This window comes from Corvus hawaiiensis, chromosome 1 (assembly GCF_020740725.1).
Source record: "Corvus hawaiiensis isolate bCorHaw1 chromosome 1, bCorHaw1.pri.cur, whole genome shotgun sequence".
In the NCBI taxonomy this organism is placed as follows: Eukaryota; Metazoa; Chordata; class Aves; order Passeriformes; family Corvidae; genus Corvus; species Corvus hawaiiensis.
In genome coordinates this window covers 56,929,851-56,949,910 of record NC_063213.1, presented here as the reverse complement: position 1 = coordinate 56,949,910, position 20,060 = coordinate 56,929,851, and the positions used below count along the sequence as shown (strand labels likewise).

General features: G+C 36.5%; 1 protein-coding gene across 6 annotated transcripts in view; it reads left to right on the top strand.

The window, feature by feature from the left end:
* The window catches only part of ANKIB1 (ankyrin repeat and IBR domain containing 1), a 91,590-nt gene that overhangs the window by 50,783 nt on the left and 20,747 nt on the right, over positions 1–20,060 (top strand). For all 6 annotated transcript variants that reach the window (XM_048305713.1, XM_048305721.1, XM_048305686.1 and 3 more), the window contains 5 exons: positions 3,103–3,285; positions 11,025–11,142; positions 14,417–14,625; positions 16,795–16,883; positions 18,612–18,756. In XM_048305713.1, the coding sequence (XP_048161670.1) occupies positions 3,103–3,285; positions 11,025–11,142; positions 14,417–14,625; positions 16,795–16,883; positions 18,612–18,756 (744 nt within the window). The remainder of the gene's footprint in view (positions 1–3,102; positions 3,286–11,024; positions 11,143–14,416; positions 14,626–16,794; positions 16,884–18,611; positions 18,757–20,060) is intronic.

Below are 20,060 nucleotides of genomic sequence, written 5' to 3'. Positions count from 1 at the left end.
ATGCCATATGAGAAAATAGGAGATATCAGCAATTAGCATTTAATGACCTCTGAACAAAGTTGGTGAAAAGCACTCACATAAAATGATTTGACATAAGAAAGGTTGTTTCTGGTAGTGAAATGTTAAACAGAAGAAAACTTTAGTAACGAGTTTCCAATATATTTCAGTATCTGGTATTTAGAAACTTAGCCTTCAGATTTACAAGGGATTTGAGCAAGGAGTCTTTTGCATGTTTCTGCCTTCATGTCCCTAAATGGGGCTATTCAGTGGTATTAGAGATAGACACAACAGTTCAGAAGTTTCAATTTCAAGAGCATTAGGCAAATGGGCTCACGCAGTAAGATCCAGGCAGACCGTAATGTCAGAAAGAATCACAGCTGCTGCAGAGTGAATTGTGGTTCTGGGCTGCAGCTTTTAACTGCAGACTGTAAAATCAATTCCTTTTAAACTCATCATTAAAGTTCATGGTTTGTGCTTCTTTACAAATTATCATTCTATTTCTCAGTGTCTGTAATGTGATTCATTAGATAAATCCAGTTACTAGACTGCTAGCTCCCCATTTAATTATATAAACTGGGTTATGCTATCTTGACAATAGGCACTGTAATTGAGTAAACCATTTCTGATTCTAATTTGCTTTCAGTTTGTCTTTGAAGAAGAATTTACAGTCTGATCCACGTGGATTGCTATTTGCCAGAGTTATGAAGTCTTAACTAGTCATGGTTTCTGCATTAAAAACATAATGTACACCCCCAAGTTTAAACTTCTTTATGTGCCCTACCTTGAGGGTAGAGGACCTTGGATCTGAGATATACTAAGTCCTCCAGTCTGTGGTCTGTAGTCCTTCTAACTCCTTCAACAGGAACAGGTTTATGAACAGGAGCACTACATGCCTTCACCAAGCCTGAAACAGAGATCAGTGAAGGAATTTAACAATTATCTCTTTGTTCCTGGAAGTATTTGAGGATTAAAATTCTTAACAAAACAAAAAGAGATAAAAAACTGAATTGCCTAATCCTCAAGTTGTCTTCCCTCTCTCCAGTAAACCGAAGGTCACTTAGAACCCCAGGAGTGCCTTTTGCCCATTTTTGCGGTGGTTACTCTCACTTCAGAGCAGCATTCCTCTTTCATTGTCTCAGCACTTTTCAGGAAAACCCCAGTTCTGTATCTTTGCCTATCCCTGCCCCACCCAAATAAGAGAAGGAAACCCCAAATATAGATCCTTGTGGGTGAAGCACCTACTAGCTGACTAGTTCGGAGCTGGCAGTCAAATATGCAGTCTTGATACTGCTCCATTCACATGTGTTAGATTTCTCTGAGCAAAACAGCTGTGTGGAACCCATTGCTAAAGATAGTTTGGGCAAAATTAATGTTCTTATCTCAAACTATTGAATAGACAATAATAACTTACATGCTGAATAGATTTGATTTCATCCAGATACATTCCACAGTATCACAGTATATTTGGCGTATTAAATGGTATTTTTGCAATTGTTTAAATTGCTAATATGATTGTTTAGATTATTAATCTCAATTAATCAAGCAACATAAGACTTTTTAACAGTGCTTCTAGAGAAATATGGCATCATTATTAAAAACTTTTTGCTTTGCATATTCCTCATCTTGCAGATTACATTTTGAGCTGCATAAGTCTATGGAATGTTCTTTCAAATATATATATATATATTTTTTTTTTTTTCCCCCCTCAGAAGAGGTCTTAGTGGCCTCAGTAAAATTTCTGTTAGAGGTTAAAATGAACAGACAGAATATGATACTCAAGTTAACAAAGTTTTGGCAATGTTAAGTTTAGATAGAACAAAGGTTAACTGTTGGCTGTGTATCTTGGTAGTTGTCCCAATATTATCTGTATTTCTGCCTGATACTCTGCTATGAAGATCAAATATTCAATGACACTAATATCTTCTCAACTAAATCTTGTCGTTGCACTGGTTTGCAGTATTTTTGGGTTTGCATTTCTTTTTATTTTGGAGAATGTGGGAAAGGTTTCCCAATCTACAAGAATGAATCCGGGTTTGTAAAAAACATTCTGTATTCTGCAGTGACAGGTGAAGGAAATTTTCTCTTCTATTGAAGAAAAAATTAAGGAGTGTCTGATCATGATCTAAAAGGCTTATGTGAAGAACAGATAACATTGGAGAAATTTGGGGTTTTTTAGAAGTATAAAAATTAGAACCTGAGTTTTAAAATCCCCTGGATAGTGTCGTTACAGACATCATGATCTTAACTTGAAGGCGAGATAATGTTTATAGATTTTATTTAGAAACGCGATGAATCATTTTAGTAATGATATAAAGGTGTCATCATAAATCAACAGAATGGTCCATTTGGGCCTTTAAAATCTGTGGCATATGCTGTCCTTGCTTATATCAGGTCAGTTTATAGCAGAAGAACAAGTTAGCAAGTTAAGCAGAGCAGCACAAGGGTTTAATAGTTAGAGACTGCATTTGGGGGGGGAGGTTACTGGCAAGAGAAGGGGTTGGTGAAATGGCACCATACTAGACTGTATGAGAATTACTAGAATTAGCATTATTTCATTTCACTTTTTTCATGTCCTCAAAAACAAAGTAGAGCTGCCAGTAGTATTTTGTGCTCCCTGTGAATTGGTATCCTCTCATCTCTCCTACTCAAGGAATCTCCTATTTTCTGTCAGCACAAGAATACAAACGGTGGAGTTGTACCCATGTAGAAGGAATATTTAAAGGTGTTTCTAGCTCCATCTTGACACATGCTTGAGGGCCTCAGGCCCCTCATTTTCTGTGGGGCACTGACCATATCAGTAAAGCAGAATTTTAATCTTTAAAACCTAACTAACATTGTGCAGCATTGCCTTGTAACATATTTCTTAGATTTTGTGGTTCTTTGGAATTACTGTGGCTATAGCTATAATTATGCATGAAAGTAAGCAGTAATTTAATTAATAACAATAGAGAATCTTTGTTTTTTAGAGATTATTATTATTACTGTATTTTTCTCCGTTTTTCTTGTTCATAATTTTTTGTTCTCTTCTTAACTACTGTGCCTTTTCTTTATGGATTAGAGTTGCTAATTAATAACTGCTTACTTTGCTGTTTTACTTTTCAGCTTCTAGTAAAACATGGTGGAGATCTGTTTGCAGAAAATGAAAATAAAGATACCCCATGTGACTGTGCAGAGAAACAGCACCACAAAGAGCTGGCTCTTAACCTGGAATCTCGAATGGTATTTTCACGTGATCCTGAAGCTGAAAGCATTGAAGCTGAGTATGCTGCTTTAGACAAAAAAGAGGTCAGAGGATACTTTAAATCTGAAGTATTTTATACATTATTTGTTGCAGTTACATTGTGACAAAAGTCTGCAAAGTATTTCAGTAGGTACTCTTACTTTGTATTTGTAAAAAAATTCAAGCACAGCTCTTTATAATTTTCAAGTTAAGCTCTGAGAACATAACAAATACATTGTCAAAATTAAACAGAAATTTTATCCATATCTTAATTACCTGGACTGTCTTGCAGGCTGTGAGGCTGGAGGAGATACAGTGAGGCCAGTAAGCTGGGAAACAGTTTCTCTAAATCAAACTTTAATTTTAAAATACTCAATGACACTAATATCTTTATTTAATTTAAACCAAATTTTTTTTTTTTTTTTAATTTTGATGCCTTTTTGTCTCAAAAATTAAGACAAAAGAAATTCTGAAATGGAGCAAATCTGTGGAATAGAGTAGGGAAACTGTTTCAGTGGATCTTCCTGGACTGAGACTGGGTTGAATGTTACAAAAAACACTAAAACTGACTAGTGCAAGACTTTAAAATAGTGCATTTACTTTCTTGTTTTATAACATGATGCCTGAAGCTACTGCATACCAGAGTTTGTGTGAAAAACAGGTAATAACAAGTGGTGTTATTTCCAAGTAAATTTTGGAAACAGAGAGACAATTCACTGACAAAAAATTTGCTTGAATTCTGTTATGCCTTACAGACAACTGTGATTCCATAAGGATAATTTGACCAAAAAGATTCTGAGTACAAGTTCCTTCCCTATCCATAATCAGATTTTAGTTAAGTAAAATTCTAAATAAGAATACTGTAGTGGTTTGGTCCAAAATACTCATTACTATTTACCTTCTGTGAGATAAGAATTAGGAGAAACGCAAAGCAGGCACCAAACTTGAAATAATATAAAGAAGTTTATTAACAGACTTAAAAGAAGGAAAAAAAAATCATACCACACCTTCAGAACACTTCTCCTCCTCCCTCCCCCCCACCTCTCTCCCTTCTCCCACTGACAATGTAGAAAGACAACCCTTAAGATGTTCAGTCTGTTTACCACTTCCATAATAACCTTGTTCAGTTCATTTAGGAAGAGGAGTCTCTCTTGCCCATGCTATGAAAACATTATCACAACGAGCCAGCCGCCCGGGTTGGTTCTCTGCTCGCATGTGAGTCCCTTCCCCCAGCTTGCAGCTTTTCCCACAACTGCTTTCGAGGGTCCACTCTTGAATTACTGGGCTATAAATTTAAGGTTGAGCCATTCAGAAACAAAAGTTCTCTTCTCTGGGAGCATTTCATCTCTAAGAACAGAGGCCCTCCTCCTTCCCTAGGAGCAAAGGGTCCTCCTCATCTTCATCTCTAGGACTATCTCTGGGAGCATCTCTAGGAATTGAGGTCTTCTCCTTTTCCATTTGGAGCAAAAGTCCTCATCGCTTCCATCTCTCCGTGTTCAAACTTCTCATGAAATTACAGCTGCTTCAGCATCTGCCTATCTCAGCACAGGTGCTTTTTCTCACAAGTACAAGTTGAACGCTCCACCCCCCCATGCCTTCATGAAATTACAATGGGTAATTTCAGCTTTAAGCATCTCCTCTTTCTCTTCCCTCAGGTTTTCAGCTCTTCACAGCACTAAAAGGGTTAATCTCACCTAGGTCTTGCAGCTGGAATTTCGCTTATCACTGTTGCTCACATGATCTCTGCCGGACAGCGGTGCAGCTTCAGCTGAATCTTGGCCGCACTGGAGAGGGGGGCGGTTCCGAGCCACTCCGGCTGCCCACAGCAGGGCTGTGGGGGGGTTCCGCGGATGGAACAGGGCCCATCGGCTCCAGGATGGCCGTGGCCCCGCCCGGCCTGGCCCGAGCAGGGCCTGGGCCTGGCCCACTGGCCCCCACACGGGGCCCGCAGCCACCTGTCCCAACACTGGAAACGAGACAGAGTCTGCCTCTGGGTTTTCTATTCTTAAGTGTGGATCACAGAGGCAGTCACAATTTTAAGTGGCTTAAAGAATTGTCCATATTCAAACTGGCCACTGATAGGTGCTGTCAGGTCACAGAGGAAGCTGTAAGCACCCCTTTGCAAGAACATCACTTCCGGGACTATGCTTTGCTAACCCATGACAAATACATAGATAAATTATATGATTCAGTGAATAGTACAAATTAATTCTGTTTAAATTAAAGAACAGTAGATTTCTCTATGGTTACTCCCTTCAGAAATAGCATGGCTTGGCCTTTTACTAGCTTAGCCCACTTATGCCCTAAGGATGTTTAAAAGAAAATACATGAGTAGGCTTAGATCACATGAACTGTTTCCCTGAAAAATGCCACTCATGGTCACTTTTATTTGTGAGTAAGAAAGTCTTTTCTGTAGTGTTTTTGTACTTTTTGTAGTGTTCAATTAATTTTTTGACCATTTTTCTTGGATCAATTAAAATATAAACAGGCTTAATTAGATTATTTATCCCTAGATGAGAGATTTAGACATGAGGTTTAATATACTTTGTACGTTGAAATAGCAAATGTACTTAATTTAGTTTCTCCGAATATTCCCATGTAGGGGCACGCAAACTGTAAGAAGATAGTTTGAAATTATATTTTCCTCTCTTGGCAGAAACACTTTGAAAGGCTGCAGCCGTTTCTTGCCATCATTGCAGTTTACCACTCCTTCAGTTATGCAAGTAAAACTATTAGGAAGGTTATGTTTTCAGCTGGATCATGGCAATATTTTAGCTTAAAAGAAGAAAAAGTTTTTAAAAAGTGGTAATATGTAACTTTTTCATGTAAGTTGAATAGTTGTTATCATCATATTTATACCAAGGGTTTGCTGGCATATATACCAGCACCGTTAAGAAGACGGGGAGCTTACAGATATGCATGGGAAAAATCAAGGGCCGCTTGAACAGGTTTTTCTGCAAGAGAAGATATTGTCTCATGTCTCTTTAAGGTAGATGCTGAGCAAAACCAGCTTAAAAACTTGATAGTTACAAGGGACTGTACAGTTGTCCATCTCACATACATCTCACATGTGTTCTAAATGTTCACAAGCCAAAACATATCAGCCTGGAATTTGGTACACCAATTGATGACCTTGGCGATTTACATAGAGCAATTCTGTCTTCATGTGCTCCCTGCTGGTTTTTCCCCGCTTTCTTTATGACTTCCAGTGGGATAATTTGTCTAACTTCGTATTTATCTCTAAGAGCACAAGTGCTGGCACAAGGGAGGAGCCAAGAGCCAGGAGAAGTTAATTTTTCAATCTTAGCCCTCAGAGTGGCCAAAACCAGTTGAAAAAACAGCCTTAGAAAGATTTACACTGAGCTGCAATCCAAATGACTGCATGTCCTCGTCCTCCAGGTCTGTACACAAATGTCTGGGACGGCAGTGAAAGCTGCCCTTACCACTGGCTATGGTGATGCCTCCGTCAAAAGCCCCAGAGCACTGATGCTTCACCAAAATTGCCTCTCAAGGATGATCCTCTACTTTTTTTCTCTATTTCTTTTTTATGTATTAAAAACTAAGGGATGGAGTGTACAAAATGCTTTTTTAGCTTAGTATTCAGCTTGTAATTGTTGCCATTCAACATCCTTCCAAAACAGAAAATATTCATTAATGAATAATTTAAAAACTTTGAACTGTAAGAAATGCATTTTCAAAGGAAATGCTTCTTTTGAATGAAGGTTACAGGAAAAGATAAAACATTTGAAAACCATGAATAGGATTTCTTCCCAGGCAAAACAGCCAAATGGGCTTAACTCCAGTGTTTATGATCTGCACAGTAGTATCTGGAATGATAGTACCCAATACCTCCCCTTCCAAATATGCCATGTTTACAGGAGAACACAATCTTTTTTTTCTTGATTCTTTGCTTTTACTTTGTTGAATAATCTGAAAAAAAATCTTTGTCATATAAAATCTAAATTTATATTTTAAATCTAATTGAAGATACACTAAATAATATGACAGTAAGTGATTGTTCTTAAGCTGCTTTTATAGATTTTGGTTGTTCTTTTGCACAGTCTCTTACATTGCTGTTTACTGTAGCATGAGAGCATATTTGTCTTGGTGATGTACTCCTGGGAGATAACAGGGTCCTTTCTTTCAATCAAATAATGTAATGTTTTAAACTTACATAAGAAACATCTGGGAATGAGCAGTACCTGAGAGCAGATCATCAAGAACAGTTTTGGCTCTCAGTCAGACACAGTGAAATACCTTGTGCACTAGCAAAATATATCATTTCTTCATCATTTTACATATGTGCCACTGAATACTGTAAAAATCACTGCTAGTGAGTGTATCACAGATTTACTGAGTGTATAATAATTGGAATGGTTTTCAGTTCCTGAATTGATGTCATATAAATATATAAGTAATGCAAATACCATAAGTACAAAGAATTTTCTTAAATTATTAAAATTTATTTTCTCTACAGATAGAGAATGGTTTATTAAGTGAAAGGAGAGAAGGGGAGTACAGTTAGTTAAGATACATGTACTCTTATGTACATGTAATTTTACTTGAATGAGTTAAATGGAGTATAAATAATTTTTTAATATATTACTCCATTAACTATAGAACTCCATCCACCCATAAAGAAGGATGTTTGCATGGAGTGTTTTGACACCATTTAATTATATAGTCATCACTGTAGCAAAGAGGTACTTTGCCCCTGTCTATTTTAATGGTGCTTTAAAAGAGAAGAAAGTAATAATAGTTTGAAATGAGCTGTTAAAATAATCAGCTTACATATTGAAAGTACTTTCAGGAGAAAAAAAATGTATAATTTGGGATATCTAAATGTTAGTAGTAAAAATTTGAGAAGAAAATTTCAAAGAAGAGCTCTTGAGAATACAGAAATGTTGGAATCTGTAGTGAGAAGCTCAGCAATGCATTAAAGTAGCAACTAACAGTATATTTCAAAATCATTATCTAGTTAAATTATGCCAGTATTGATCAATGTCTTTTTCACAGCAAATATCAATAAAGAGCTCCTCCATAAATGACCATTAAAGGAGGTCTCTGAGCATCATAAGCTGCAATCAAAATCCTTTACAGCACATGGCATTGCAGAGATAAGTCATCAGTGTTTGAAGTAGTTAAAAACAAAACTCTGTGATATTATATAAAGGATGTACACCCTCATAACTAAAGACTGTATCTTCACAAATCTCTACAAGACTGTCTTGTACACATTAACATTTTTAAGGTTCCCATTGTATAAAATCTTCACTCTGGAATTTCCAGATTAAGTGACTTGATAGTGCCAGCCTAAAATTTCTTTTCTTTCAGCTTCTTCTGTGGGCTTATACATTATTTTATGAAACAAATGTCTGACGTTTCAAACACATTCTTAATAAAGATTTTCCTTATTACTTAAAAAGATAAAATAAGGATTCTTAAAAACTGCAGATCCAAAACTCCCTTGCTGTGTTGTGTGGAATGCTCCAGCTGAGATAATATAGTAGGTCTGTTACTCAGAGGAGATACTTGCCAGTGTTTGACCTAGAACCAATCAATTAAATATAATTCTGAACATATCTGCATTTCAGGATAAAATACCAGGTCATAAAACATGCTTATATTTTGCAAGTTTAACAGAAAAGACATTTTTTCTTATGATGTATATGGTCTTCAAGAATTGAGTACTGTTGTGCTGACACAGCTGATTGTTTTACAATTGCAATTCAAAACGGAGTTCAGATTCAGTCATGACCATTTTGCTTCTGGTTTTTTGCTGTACATACAGCACAATTATAATCATTCTGGCACACAGTATCCCTGTTTCTCTGAAATGTTTTTTTTAAATTATCTCTTTTGTAATAAGTTAAGAAGGTCAGTCAAATTCCAGCATGCTATTAATCCAAGTGGCCCAGATTTATTTCAGTGCAAGCCATTAACGTTCAGATTGTCCTTTACTGAGTCATGCATGATCAGCAATGGAAGGACATACAGAAACTGCCTGAACTTGAGCAATCAAGATACAGGTCAGGACACTCATAGGTCATTTCTCTTCTGCTTTGCTTGCTTTCTCAGAAAGAACAAAGACCCAATTCATATCTGTGGAGCATTACTCTTGCTGATGACAAAGTTTCTAATATCGAGAAGCACCTGTTTATTTCACTGATTATCTAACAGGAGATGATGTCCTTGTGGGAGTCAGTTATGGTTTTAGATGCATTATGGAGTTTATGATGATGTCTGGAGTACAGGAAGTAAATTACATTTTTAGTGTAGGTGTCTCAAAAGAACAAAAGCATTTAGAAACCCAAGGAATCCATTCTCCCCATCACTTTTGCCTTCTGCTTGTTATCCTCAAAGGGGACAGTAGACTTTTACTTAGATTGTAACCTTTCTAGGACAGAACCAGTCTTTTGCTTTTGGGCTATGTATGTATGCATACATGTGTGTCCTTATAATCTAGCACTGGAGATAGTAAATAATGATGCATAGTCTTAACTGTGATTATCTGTCACCACTGTTGCTGTGTACTTCTGTCTCCAAATTGCTGAAGACAATTGCCATTTGGTGGCCAGGTTCCTAATTAGTTCTGAGCATGTAACATTTTATGTCAAATGCTTTAAATATTTTGTTAGCTATCCTTTATATAAATAAAACCAGTGCATGTAAGAATAGTGGTTTTTACATACCCTTTCTGTATCCATTCTCTATGCAGACCCTCCCACTTGTTTTTTCCTCTTCCTTCCTAGGGGGCATTTTCTGTGTGCAACACTAACAAATACATTATTTGCTCTCATAGTCTTCCTTTCTTTGTTTTAAAAAGGAGTCTGCAAACATATGTGTATCTCTGCTCTTTTGGTTGGAGCTAATTCTGAATCCTAAAATTACTTCTTTTTGTCTTTCTGATTTGGGCATTTTAATTGTAATAAGGGAATGGAGCTCCAGACCAGGAAGGTAGCTGGATAATCTGCTCTCTGTAGGGCTATGAGAGTTGGCCATTGTTTCTCAAAGAGTTTTGACATCTTCTTGTACAGTATATCCCTAGCCTTGGAGATATCCAGAAGCCATCTGGACATGGTCCTGGGCAGCTGGCTCTAAGTGACCCTGATTGAGGAGGAAGGTTGGGAAAAAGTGACATTTGCAGGTCCCTTCCAACCTCAACTCTTCTGTGTTTCTGTGCACATCTAATTGCATGTCTCATGTGTCCTATTCAGGACTGACTTCGCTTCTGAAAGGGTGCCTCAGAGGACCTGTACTGGATTCTACTCACAAACTTCTTACTGTCTAATGTCTCAATGTATCCTCCTCCAGATCAAGTCAGAGTTAGCAGGTCTCAATTAATGTATAAAGTTAGTGTCAGGGAATCTATATGCAATGTATGTTAACCTGTCCTTTCTCTGGCTCTTCTCTAAATCCTTAGTTCAAATCTAGTCATGCACTGTCATAGCTATTCCACAATATCTGAGGCCTAATCACTGAATCAAAGTTCATCTGGATTCTGTGAATATCTAGCTTTTTTTGGGAGAGAGAGAGTGGGTGTTAGGCTATCTTATAATTTGAAGATGGCTTTTAGATTTTGAAGTTTACAAAAATCATACTATAAATATTACAAAATGACAGTGTTTCCATATAGCTTTGCATGGTCATTGGTGTGCACAGTGATTAAATTTTGTCCCATACTGCCTCACAACTGAGATCGTGAACAGTAACAGTGCTTTGAATGCTTTCTTTTTAACATTGCATTAGAGATTAACTTGAAAATAGTAGACATGAATTATCATTCTTCTTCTTCTTCTTAAAGCCATATGAGGGTCTAAGACTTCAAGACCTGCGAAGGCTTAAGGATATGCTGATCGTGGAATCTGCTGACATGCTTCAAGCCCCGCTCTTTACTGCAGAAGCTCTACTTCGGGCACATGGTAATCCCAAACCTTAAAGTCTAAAGAAACTGCTTTCAGCAAATTCAAAACCACAGTTTTATGTTTGCATTTTATTTCCAAGTGAAAGGGAAGTAGTGGTTAATCAAATAGCAGGAAACAGACCACACAGTACTTCATAAAGAAGTACAGCTGCAGTATGTCAAAAAGCATTGAGGCAGACAGGGAAGCTGATAGGAAAGTGATTCAAACTAGGAATTATAATGGAAGACAGTTTAATTTAAGCAGTGTGGAAAAACAGAACTGCCCTATTTTGGTGAGAGACACAGGAGTAAAACTTCCATGGTTTTATATGTCAAAAAAGTCAAATTCATCAAACCTATTTTTGTCAGATGATTGGTTTTCTGCCACTACATATTTGTGTATAAAACCAGATCAAAATTTTTTTTTTTTTTTTTTTAATAAAAGCAGTCTGACCATTGTAATAAGTGGTTGGAAATTGCCTTGGAATTTAAATTAAATGAGTATATGTCCTTTGAAGGATTTTTTATAGTTACACTTTTAATACAGAGTATGCTTTTCCATTGGGATATCTGTAACTACTTTATTTTCAATTACATAAATCTGTACTCTTGTTCAAGTTAGACTGGGGTTGTCAGAAAGGGGATATACTGAATTCAGTGTGTTTGCTCCAGACAAAAGTATCTCTGAAATTCAGTGTAAGCTTTAGGCTTTGATTCAATGATTAAAAACTTATGCTTACTGAAGCATCTGCATTGTTACTTTATGCCAAAGGAACTACTCAGGCAGTTAATGGTTTGCGTGCTCATCACTGTGTTGCTGGATTAAGCTTTCATACCCTATTATTTTTGTGGGCTCCTTGTGAAAATCAGTGAGACAGGGAAAAGTGAAATCGACATTATTTTAAACCCACAGCTTTTGGTACACTTTCATGAGGAGTTGTGGTACCTGAAACTCATCTCCTTTACATTATTTTGCATAGCTGATATTTGTGTTGCTTTTAACATTAAATTAAGTAAACATGAGCTTGTGCCAGTTTGATTATATTTAAGGCACAGTCCTTGCTTTTTTTTTTTTTTTTAATGTTGATGCTTTGCTTAATTCTTATATTGTATTTATAATATGTGCAATATTTGAATGCTGTTGTATTCCCAGAATAGTCTCATTAAGGCTAAAAACTATAAATACTTGACTGAGTAGGATCCATAACCTGTGCAGATATTTTGAAGAGGAAAATTATGGGAATAGTGTTCAAACTCTCAGCTCAGTCTGCAATTAGTTGAAAATCAGTGAGGTTGATGTAAACTATGGAGAAATGTCTGCCAGCATCTAGCAAGCAGGAATTGAAAGTTGAGAAGAAATCAGTCTGTGTTGGAAAGGTCATTCTACTGATGTTGCCTTAGTGATGTTCTTGGTAACTTAATGCAATTGGCCAGGGCACAGATAGAGGCACAGACAATTAGCAAGTCATGAGAAAGCCAACTATTATGCCTGTAGCTGTATTGGTTCAGCTTAGCAAAGGGAATAACTCAGGTATTTACAGACGTTTAGACAATTGACATCAAATGACAAATTGTAATGTTTTTGCATTAAATCTTGAAATTCACAGAAGAATAATGTGAAATCTTGACTTAATTCACACAAGGTATGAAAAGCATGTTTTAAATTCTTGGAAAGATCATTCTTATATATTCAGTTTAATAGTTTACAGGCATATAATATTTAATCCAGCAGATTTTGCTTTCTTTTGTTGTACAAATATATCAATTTATTGACACAGGTTTTAAGAGTTAGGAGTGTATTTTTCTTTTTTTCTTTTAATTGAGAGACAGAAGTATGTAGAATTAGAGGCAAGATTAAAAAAAATGCTACGTCATGAAAACAGATAACTTTACCGTTTTTCTACAAGTGTTTTTTCAACATTGTTTCTCTTTTAGTTCATTATACAGCAGTAGATTTCAGGATAAAAAAGAAGCAATTCAACAAATATAACTACCTTGTGTTTTACTAAAATTCTTAAGTTAGTAAAGAGAACACAGTGGATCCATTTAGTAACATGTTAATTATGAAGAGAAGTAAAACATTTACTAACACTTAATTATAGAATAAAATGTAGTGAGAATATATGAAATTTTCTTTCCACTTAGGTGGGATTTTTTTTCCCCCCCGGAAACACATCACTTATATGCATATATATATATATAAAGATGCATTAGGTCTCAAATCTTTTTGTAATCCAGTTGGATCTTACTTAGTCTTCTTCCTTCATTTCCTGGCTTCATTTAAAAAAAACCCCACAACAGATAAAATTAAATTCATATTAAACAGTTACTTTTTTCATAGAAAGGAAAATAATGAAAATTCCGTGGTATGGGCTGGTATATTTTCATCTGTCTGTGAAAGTCGGTACAGTTCTGGTTTTCAGTTGAGTCTTCTAGCTACTACAATTGCTGTAAATAAATAACAGAAATAATTTTAAGATATTGAAGGGAAAGGAGATGCTTATGATGCAATTATTTACAAAAATGCATTGCATTATGTATTATCTTGGAATGCGTTCTTGAAAATGTAATGTCTAAGGTTCCATTCAATCACACTTTATTATACTTAGTCATTTTTAAATTTTTTTGTCTAGTGTTTATATATGGGTGGAGTGTTGCAGTGGTTGAATCCACTGCAGGAATGACCAAGAAGCCACAGAGCCCCAAAACAGTGGAGGTCCGCTGGTGGGCAGTGGGCAGGCTCAGAGGTCTAAGACCATCCCCTTTTACCCTTTTTAAGTTCTCCTTTCCTTGATACCCCACTGGTTCCCGGGTCCCTTGTTCCACCCCTCGCCTTCCCCACTGCTCACTGTCCTGTCACCCCACGCCCTCTCCATCCCCTGGTCCCCAAAGGATAGGCTCTGATGTTCTGCCCTCCCCCGGTGCCGATCCGGATAAAACCCCGCACCCCTCAGTGTTCTTTGTTCCTGGATCCCTTCGGGCGGGGACCTCAATGAGCCCCTCGGAGCTCCATATAAAGGGCCCCTCCCGCCTCTGTGTCCCCAGTGACGCTGCAGGAGCTGTCCGGCTCTGTGTGTGTTTGTGAGTATCCACGCACTCCGGTGTGTCAGGGGGTGTCCGAGCGCGTTCGCGCAGCACCCCCGGAGCGGCTCCGGCGGGACGCGATCGGGATGGACGCGACGCTCTTTCCACTCCCCCCCTCCCCCATCCCCCCCAGCGCGTCAGTGGAGTTACAAAATACATTTTAAACATTGTCAGGTACATAATTTCCTGTACCTCTATATTTCTTTAAGACTGGGACAGGGAGAAGTTACTTGAAGCCTGGATGTGTAACCCAGAGAATTGCTGCCAGCGTTCAGGGGTTCAGATGCCAACGCCCCCTCCAAGCGGATACAATGCGTGGGACACGCTCCCTTCTCCACGCACTCCACGCACTACTCGCTCTTCTGTCACTTCCCCCGATGAAATCAGCCCCTCACCAGGAGACATGGAGACAGCTGTGGTAAATTTATAAATAGATCTTCAACCAGCAAGGCAAAAGAGCTGATTTCTAAACACAGTGCACCTGTGTAGACAGGGGAGCTGCCAAAAATACCTTTGTAAAAGTATAAAGTGTTTCTCTTTCCAAAAGTGGTGAACAGAGAATTTGGCACCTTAAACATTCTGTATGATAAAACAGTTGAGCATCTGGCAAATAGAAACCATTCTGTTTTTACTTCGGCTGTCACTCACAAACTCTCATTTTAGACAGCTACAGTCACATCAGTGTATTTGGCTCTTTTGAACTTCTCATCTCATCCTTATCAAGATGTTCACTTTCATTGTATCCATTTCCCCAAATGTACTCAGTTCTGTGAACCCTGCCTTTTGAAAATTTTTTCTTTAGAAAACAAAATGGTCTTTGTCTGCATTTTGAAATGTCAACCCACTAGTGTACTGTAAGCTTATAATTACTTTTACTATGTGTGGGCTGCTTCAAGCGGTTTACAAAGCTGTTGCAAATTTGAAATATGAAAGCGCCTTTCATTAAAATCAGTGTTGGCTCTTTTGGAAGACAGAGTTCTCTTTTTAATAATCCACAGCTGCAGCATTATAAAACTTTTGCTCTGTGATCTAAGCATTTTTTTAGAATATTACATGCAGTCCTGCAAATGGATCATCCCTAAATCTCATATTGAAATTAAGATTTTGCATTCTTGCATAGAAACATTTTATTTCTTTAATTGTAAAATGCTGTAAAAGAAGCTATATAGAAGGTATATTATTACTGTACATTTATTTACATTAGCAGAACATTGTCCATGAGTAATTGTCCTAATTAAAATGTTGAACAGAAGATTATATGTCTTCAGTTTTACATTGTGTGTTTTGTTTCTCATTGATTTTCCATAAGCAAGGAGTGCAGCTTTGGATAATGATTGCCATTAGAGATCTAGTGTGTCTAAATCCAAATCCAGAGTTACACATTTAGTATTCCTGTTTCTTTAAGAATCTTACCTGAACGATCAAATCTCATTTTGCCAGGAAAATAAAAACTAAAAGGAATAGATAAAATAAAACCGCAAGGTATAAAGCTCCTTTACATGTTTCACATTTGCATCCTATTTTATAAACAGTTCTAGTAAATGTTTTTACCTGATGTTTTGAACTCAGGGCTTCATTAAATTCCTTACTTTAAAGATACACTTTAAACAAAATTTACAGCTCTTATTATTTTTAACGAATTGCCAACTTTTAAAATATTTAATTTTGGCAAGACAATAAAGTTAAATTACTGAAGCAACAATACATATCTTCACTGAGTTTTACACCTTAAAGGCCATTTTTTCGTTTGATTTTGGTTTTGCTGTAATATAAGTGCTTTTAAAGTGGCATAGCACAGGCTAACTTTCTGAAAATATCCTATGCGTGTATAATACCCAATGCATTGAAAGTTGAAATACATTTTCACAGTGTCTTTGTTTCAATGAAAAGAAAAGTCTTTCTGTATTTCTTGAAGAATATTAATATTTATTTCCACAGATAACCATAAGCAGTGAGTATTTTCTCTTTAACTATTTCAGAGTAAGGGTCTCAGTATTTAGTGTTCTTTTTTCTTTAGTACTTACTTCTGAAAAATTCAACAATTATATCTTCTGTTGGAGTATTTGTAGTGTAACTTACTCTTCATTTTGATCAAAAACCTCAAAGTCTTTTCAAAAAATAATACATATGTAGGTTATTGAAATATTTCCTGGTGCTGCACACTTAAACTGTTCCACCTTGATTTAGACCTGACTGTGTGAGATGCTAAACATTTCCTGTAGCCTCTATCATTTCCAAACTCATTTCTGGCTGTCAGTGAATCTGATGAAAAATGCAGCTCCCTTTTGTACCTAGAACTCTAACTCTGAGATTCCAGCACTCTGCAGGGTGAAGCACTTCCTGAGCTCAAGGACACTACAAAAAGCAGCCCAAAATACGCTCTTTGGATAGGGAGCTATAGAAACAGAGATACCCAATCTTTCCCCTTCCTATAGCTTAAATAACTTTTTTTTCTGGATACAGTTAGATTTTTTCCCTTACTGAGTGCTTTAAATTTTTGCTGAGATTTTCCAATATAACTCATTTTGCTAACAATACAAAAAGCTTTAGGGTATTTCTTAACCAGAAGCATTTTTTTCATCTACAGTGTGACATTTGCATGTGTAATATTTCTGTGTTTGAAGACCCGGTGGATATGCCTTGTGGACATGACTTCTGCAGAGCATGCTGGGAGGCGTGAGTATATGTACTTTTCTATCATTTTAGAAACTTTCATACTTGCCATTTTGAAGAGGAAAGGACAGAGACCATAAACAGCTAATGTTAAAGTAGTGTTTGGGTTTCAAAGAGCTGCTGGTTTGCATCTATCAAATATTCTAGTTGTTACTCAAATAACTGTTACCAACTGGTTTAGGTTTATGTAATGTTTGTTTTGGTTCTGACTCAGCAAAACTCCTAAGCAAATGTTTTAAGCTTGTGTGTAAGTAGATAAGCCTACTCTTGATTTGTTCTCTGTGTATGTGGTGTTGGCAGCATTGGGGTTTACACTTTCTAAATTAAGCACATGCTTAATTCCATCTCTGAGTTCAGCACACTAAACTTAGGCATTGTGAATCCACTTCCAATCAGAAAAGCAATTAAAATGCTTTCGTTATGTTGAGGGTTAATAACTGAGGGGTAGATTTCACTTAGAAGTCTTATTAGTCTAATACACTTGTTACTGCATAGGTCAGAGTAGTCACACTAGTGAAAATCTCAGACGTGGATAATTATGGTAGTATAAATATTGATCATATTTCCCAGGAATAATTATATCTGTATGCAGTGCTTTGTATTCATCTGTGTCCCCATTCAGGAGATTGTACTACTTGAGCTGTACCCCTGTAGTGTCTTGTTAACAGCATCATTTCAGCACAGTTATTCCTACTGCAGATCAGCCCCATTTGTATGAACTCATTGACCAGGTGCTAAGGAAGAGCTTTTTTTCCATATGAGCTTTCCAAAGGCAGTTCTTTTCAGCAGCAAGAAAATTGTTAGGTGTGCTTCTCTTGCCTTGCAAATCCCTGGGCAGGATGTAGGGGTTACCAAGAGATCGCTGGTTTGACATGGTGCTTCTTTGGCTGCTGGACTGTGTGTCCTTTGTGCAGGACACAGGGTCCAGCTCAGAGCCACAGGCTCAGAGCCAGAGTTCAGTGGCAAGCATTTGTGGTGGCACATCTAGGGTGGAATTCATCTTTCTGAGCCAGTCATTTCTAAGTCACTTGGGAGCATAGCCAGGACTGAGTTATCTAACTCTAAGATACAAATCTAAGATGGGATGAATTGACAAGTATCTCTACCTTAACTGTTAAAGGATCTCAGGTGACTACCTTGGAATAACTGCCTGTCCTTTAAATGATTAAAGTTAGAATGGAATCTTCCTTGACATTCCATTAATAAGTCTGTTACAGCTTTGAAACTAAACAACTGTCAAAGTCCAGCTTTCAGCAGATTTTTGAGCTTGTTCTGTCTTGCATTCTGGTGGTCAGCGACTAAAAAGGTCACCATTTAGACATTTGTGTCTAAGAGCAGACCTGGTTTTATTAGCACAGTTGTAGAAATTAATTGCATATTAAATTAATTATTTCCTGGATTAATTACACTTCCATGTTCTGTTTCTGATTTAAGGTAGAAGTAATGCTCAGTTTAATTAAACACTGCAGAGCTGTCTGATAAATGGCAAGGATGGAAGCCACAAACATAGGGCTAAATATTGCTGATGATGCTCACATTTGAACCATGACAGTGTTCTTTTTTTTTAGTTATGCTGTTCATCAAATTTGTAGCTCTTTTGAGCAGAAAGTGATAGTTCTTATTCTCTGTTTAAAAAGTGATCATTGTGAGTATCTGTGAACATAGTGTAAAGTACTCAACAGCCTTTTAACTTCTCCTTTTTATTCACAAATACTGACAAAATTCTGGCAGATTTTTGAATCTGAAAATTCAGGAGGGTGAAGCTCACAACATTTTTTGCCCAGCATATGATTGTTTCCAGCTTGTGCCTGTAGACATCATAGAAAGTGTGGTTTCCAAGGAGATGGACAAGAGATACCTTCAATTTGACATTAAGGTAAATTATCAAACTGTTCTTGTACTCTTGAACTCCCATTTCATTTTATAAAAAGTAACTAAAAGCTTCTGTATGAAATGCTGTAATATATCTGTAACTTTCCAAGTAGAAATTCATAAACAAATGCATACAAATATTGGCTCTTATATAGCATAATATAAATGTTTGCTATACCACAGAGAAAAAAAGAAAGAACATTTTATGTATTCCTTAAGCAGAAATGCGGTATTTCCATAGTATGTTAATACTAACGCAGTATTAATAGAATCATTTGGTCAAACTTATTTTTGTAACAGGTGATATGAAGGTTTTAATCAGTCAGAGTTGTTTGTGTTTGCCATCTGAAATATTAAAAATTTTCAGATTATTTTTACTGCATTCAGAAATAGTACCTGGGTCATTTTAAAAAATAACTAGTACAATGCCTGACATGATTGCTATATAGGGGAAGAGGAGTAGGAAAAGCTTGATTTGGTTTTCCTGGGTTTTTTAATGTATTTGTTTTCATCATTGCAATTTGTTTTTAAGAGCAATCTTTTAATTCAGCTTTCTTCTTTTATACTAGTGTAGTAATGAACTAGTCTTTGAGAAATGTGCTACATTATCAGTGGTGGTAGGGCAGAAGTAGAGACATATTTTTTCATTTACAGTACAATGCTTTCTCTGCAACAAGTCTCTTTAATACACAGTAAGATGCAAATTAAATTACCAGATCTGACTCATCTTTAGCATCTTTTATTTCAAGTGACTGGTGATCAGCATAGGTTTGAAGCAAAGTAGTTGAGGTTCCTTTTTTATCCTCATTTATTAGATACAGTTTTTACAAAAGAAGGCCTGTTAAATTAACCAAAAAAGATGGGAAATAAATTACTGAGTTAGTCTAGTTCTGATTTCTGGTTTATTGTGGGGTTTTTGTTTAATCAGTAAGGTTTTCATTCTTTCTGACTGAAAGAATCAGTTCTCTTAAGAAGTTTATTGCCAGTGCGTATATAATAAAGTTTATTGTAAGCCACATCACAAAGGAATTAACTTGCAGAGATTGAACATTTTGTTTGGAATGTAAGTAATTTCATTCTTAGTGTAAGTCTGAAGTACTGTTGTTACTAAAAAAAAAAAGCAGACATTAAATTATTCCCTTTCCATAACTATATTTAAAAGTCTGTCCTTGTAGCTGCAAGACTGTTTTTATAGTTTTTGGCTTTGTTCCTTCAAAGGAAGATTATGAATACAGATTGTTTTATATCAAGGATGAAATCTGATCATATGGGGTAAAATATTTTCCTTTATTTCTTTTTTTTTCCCCA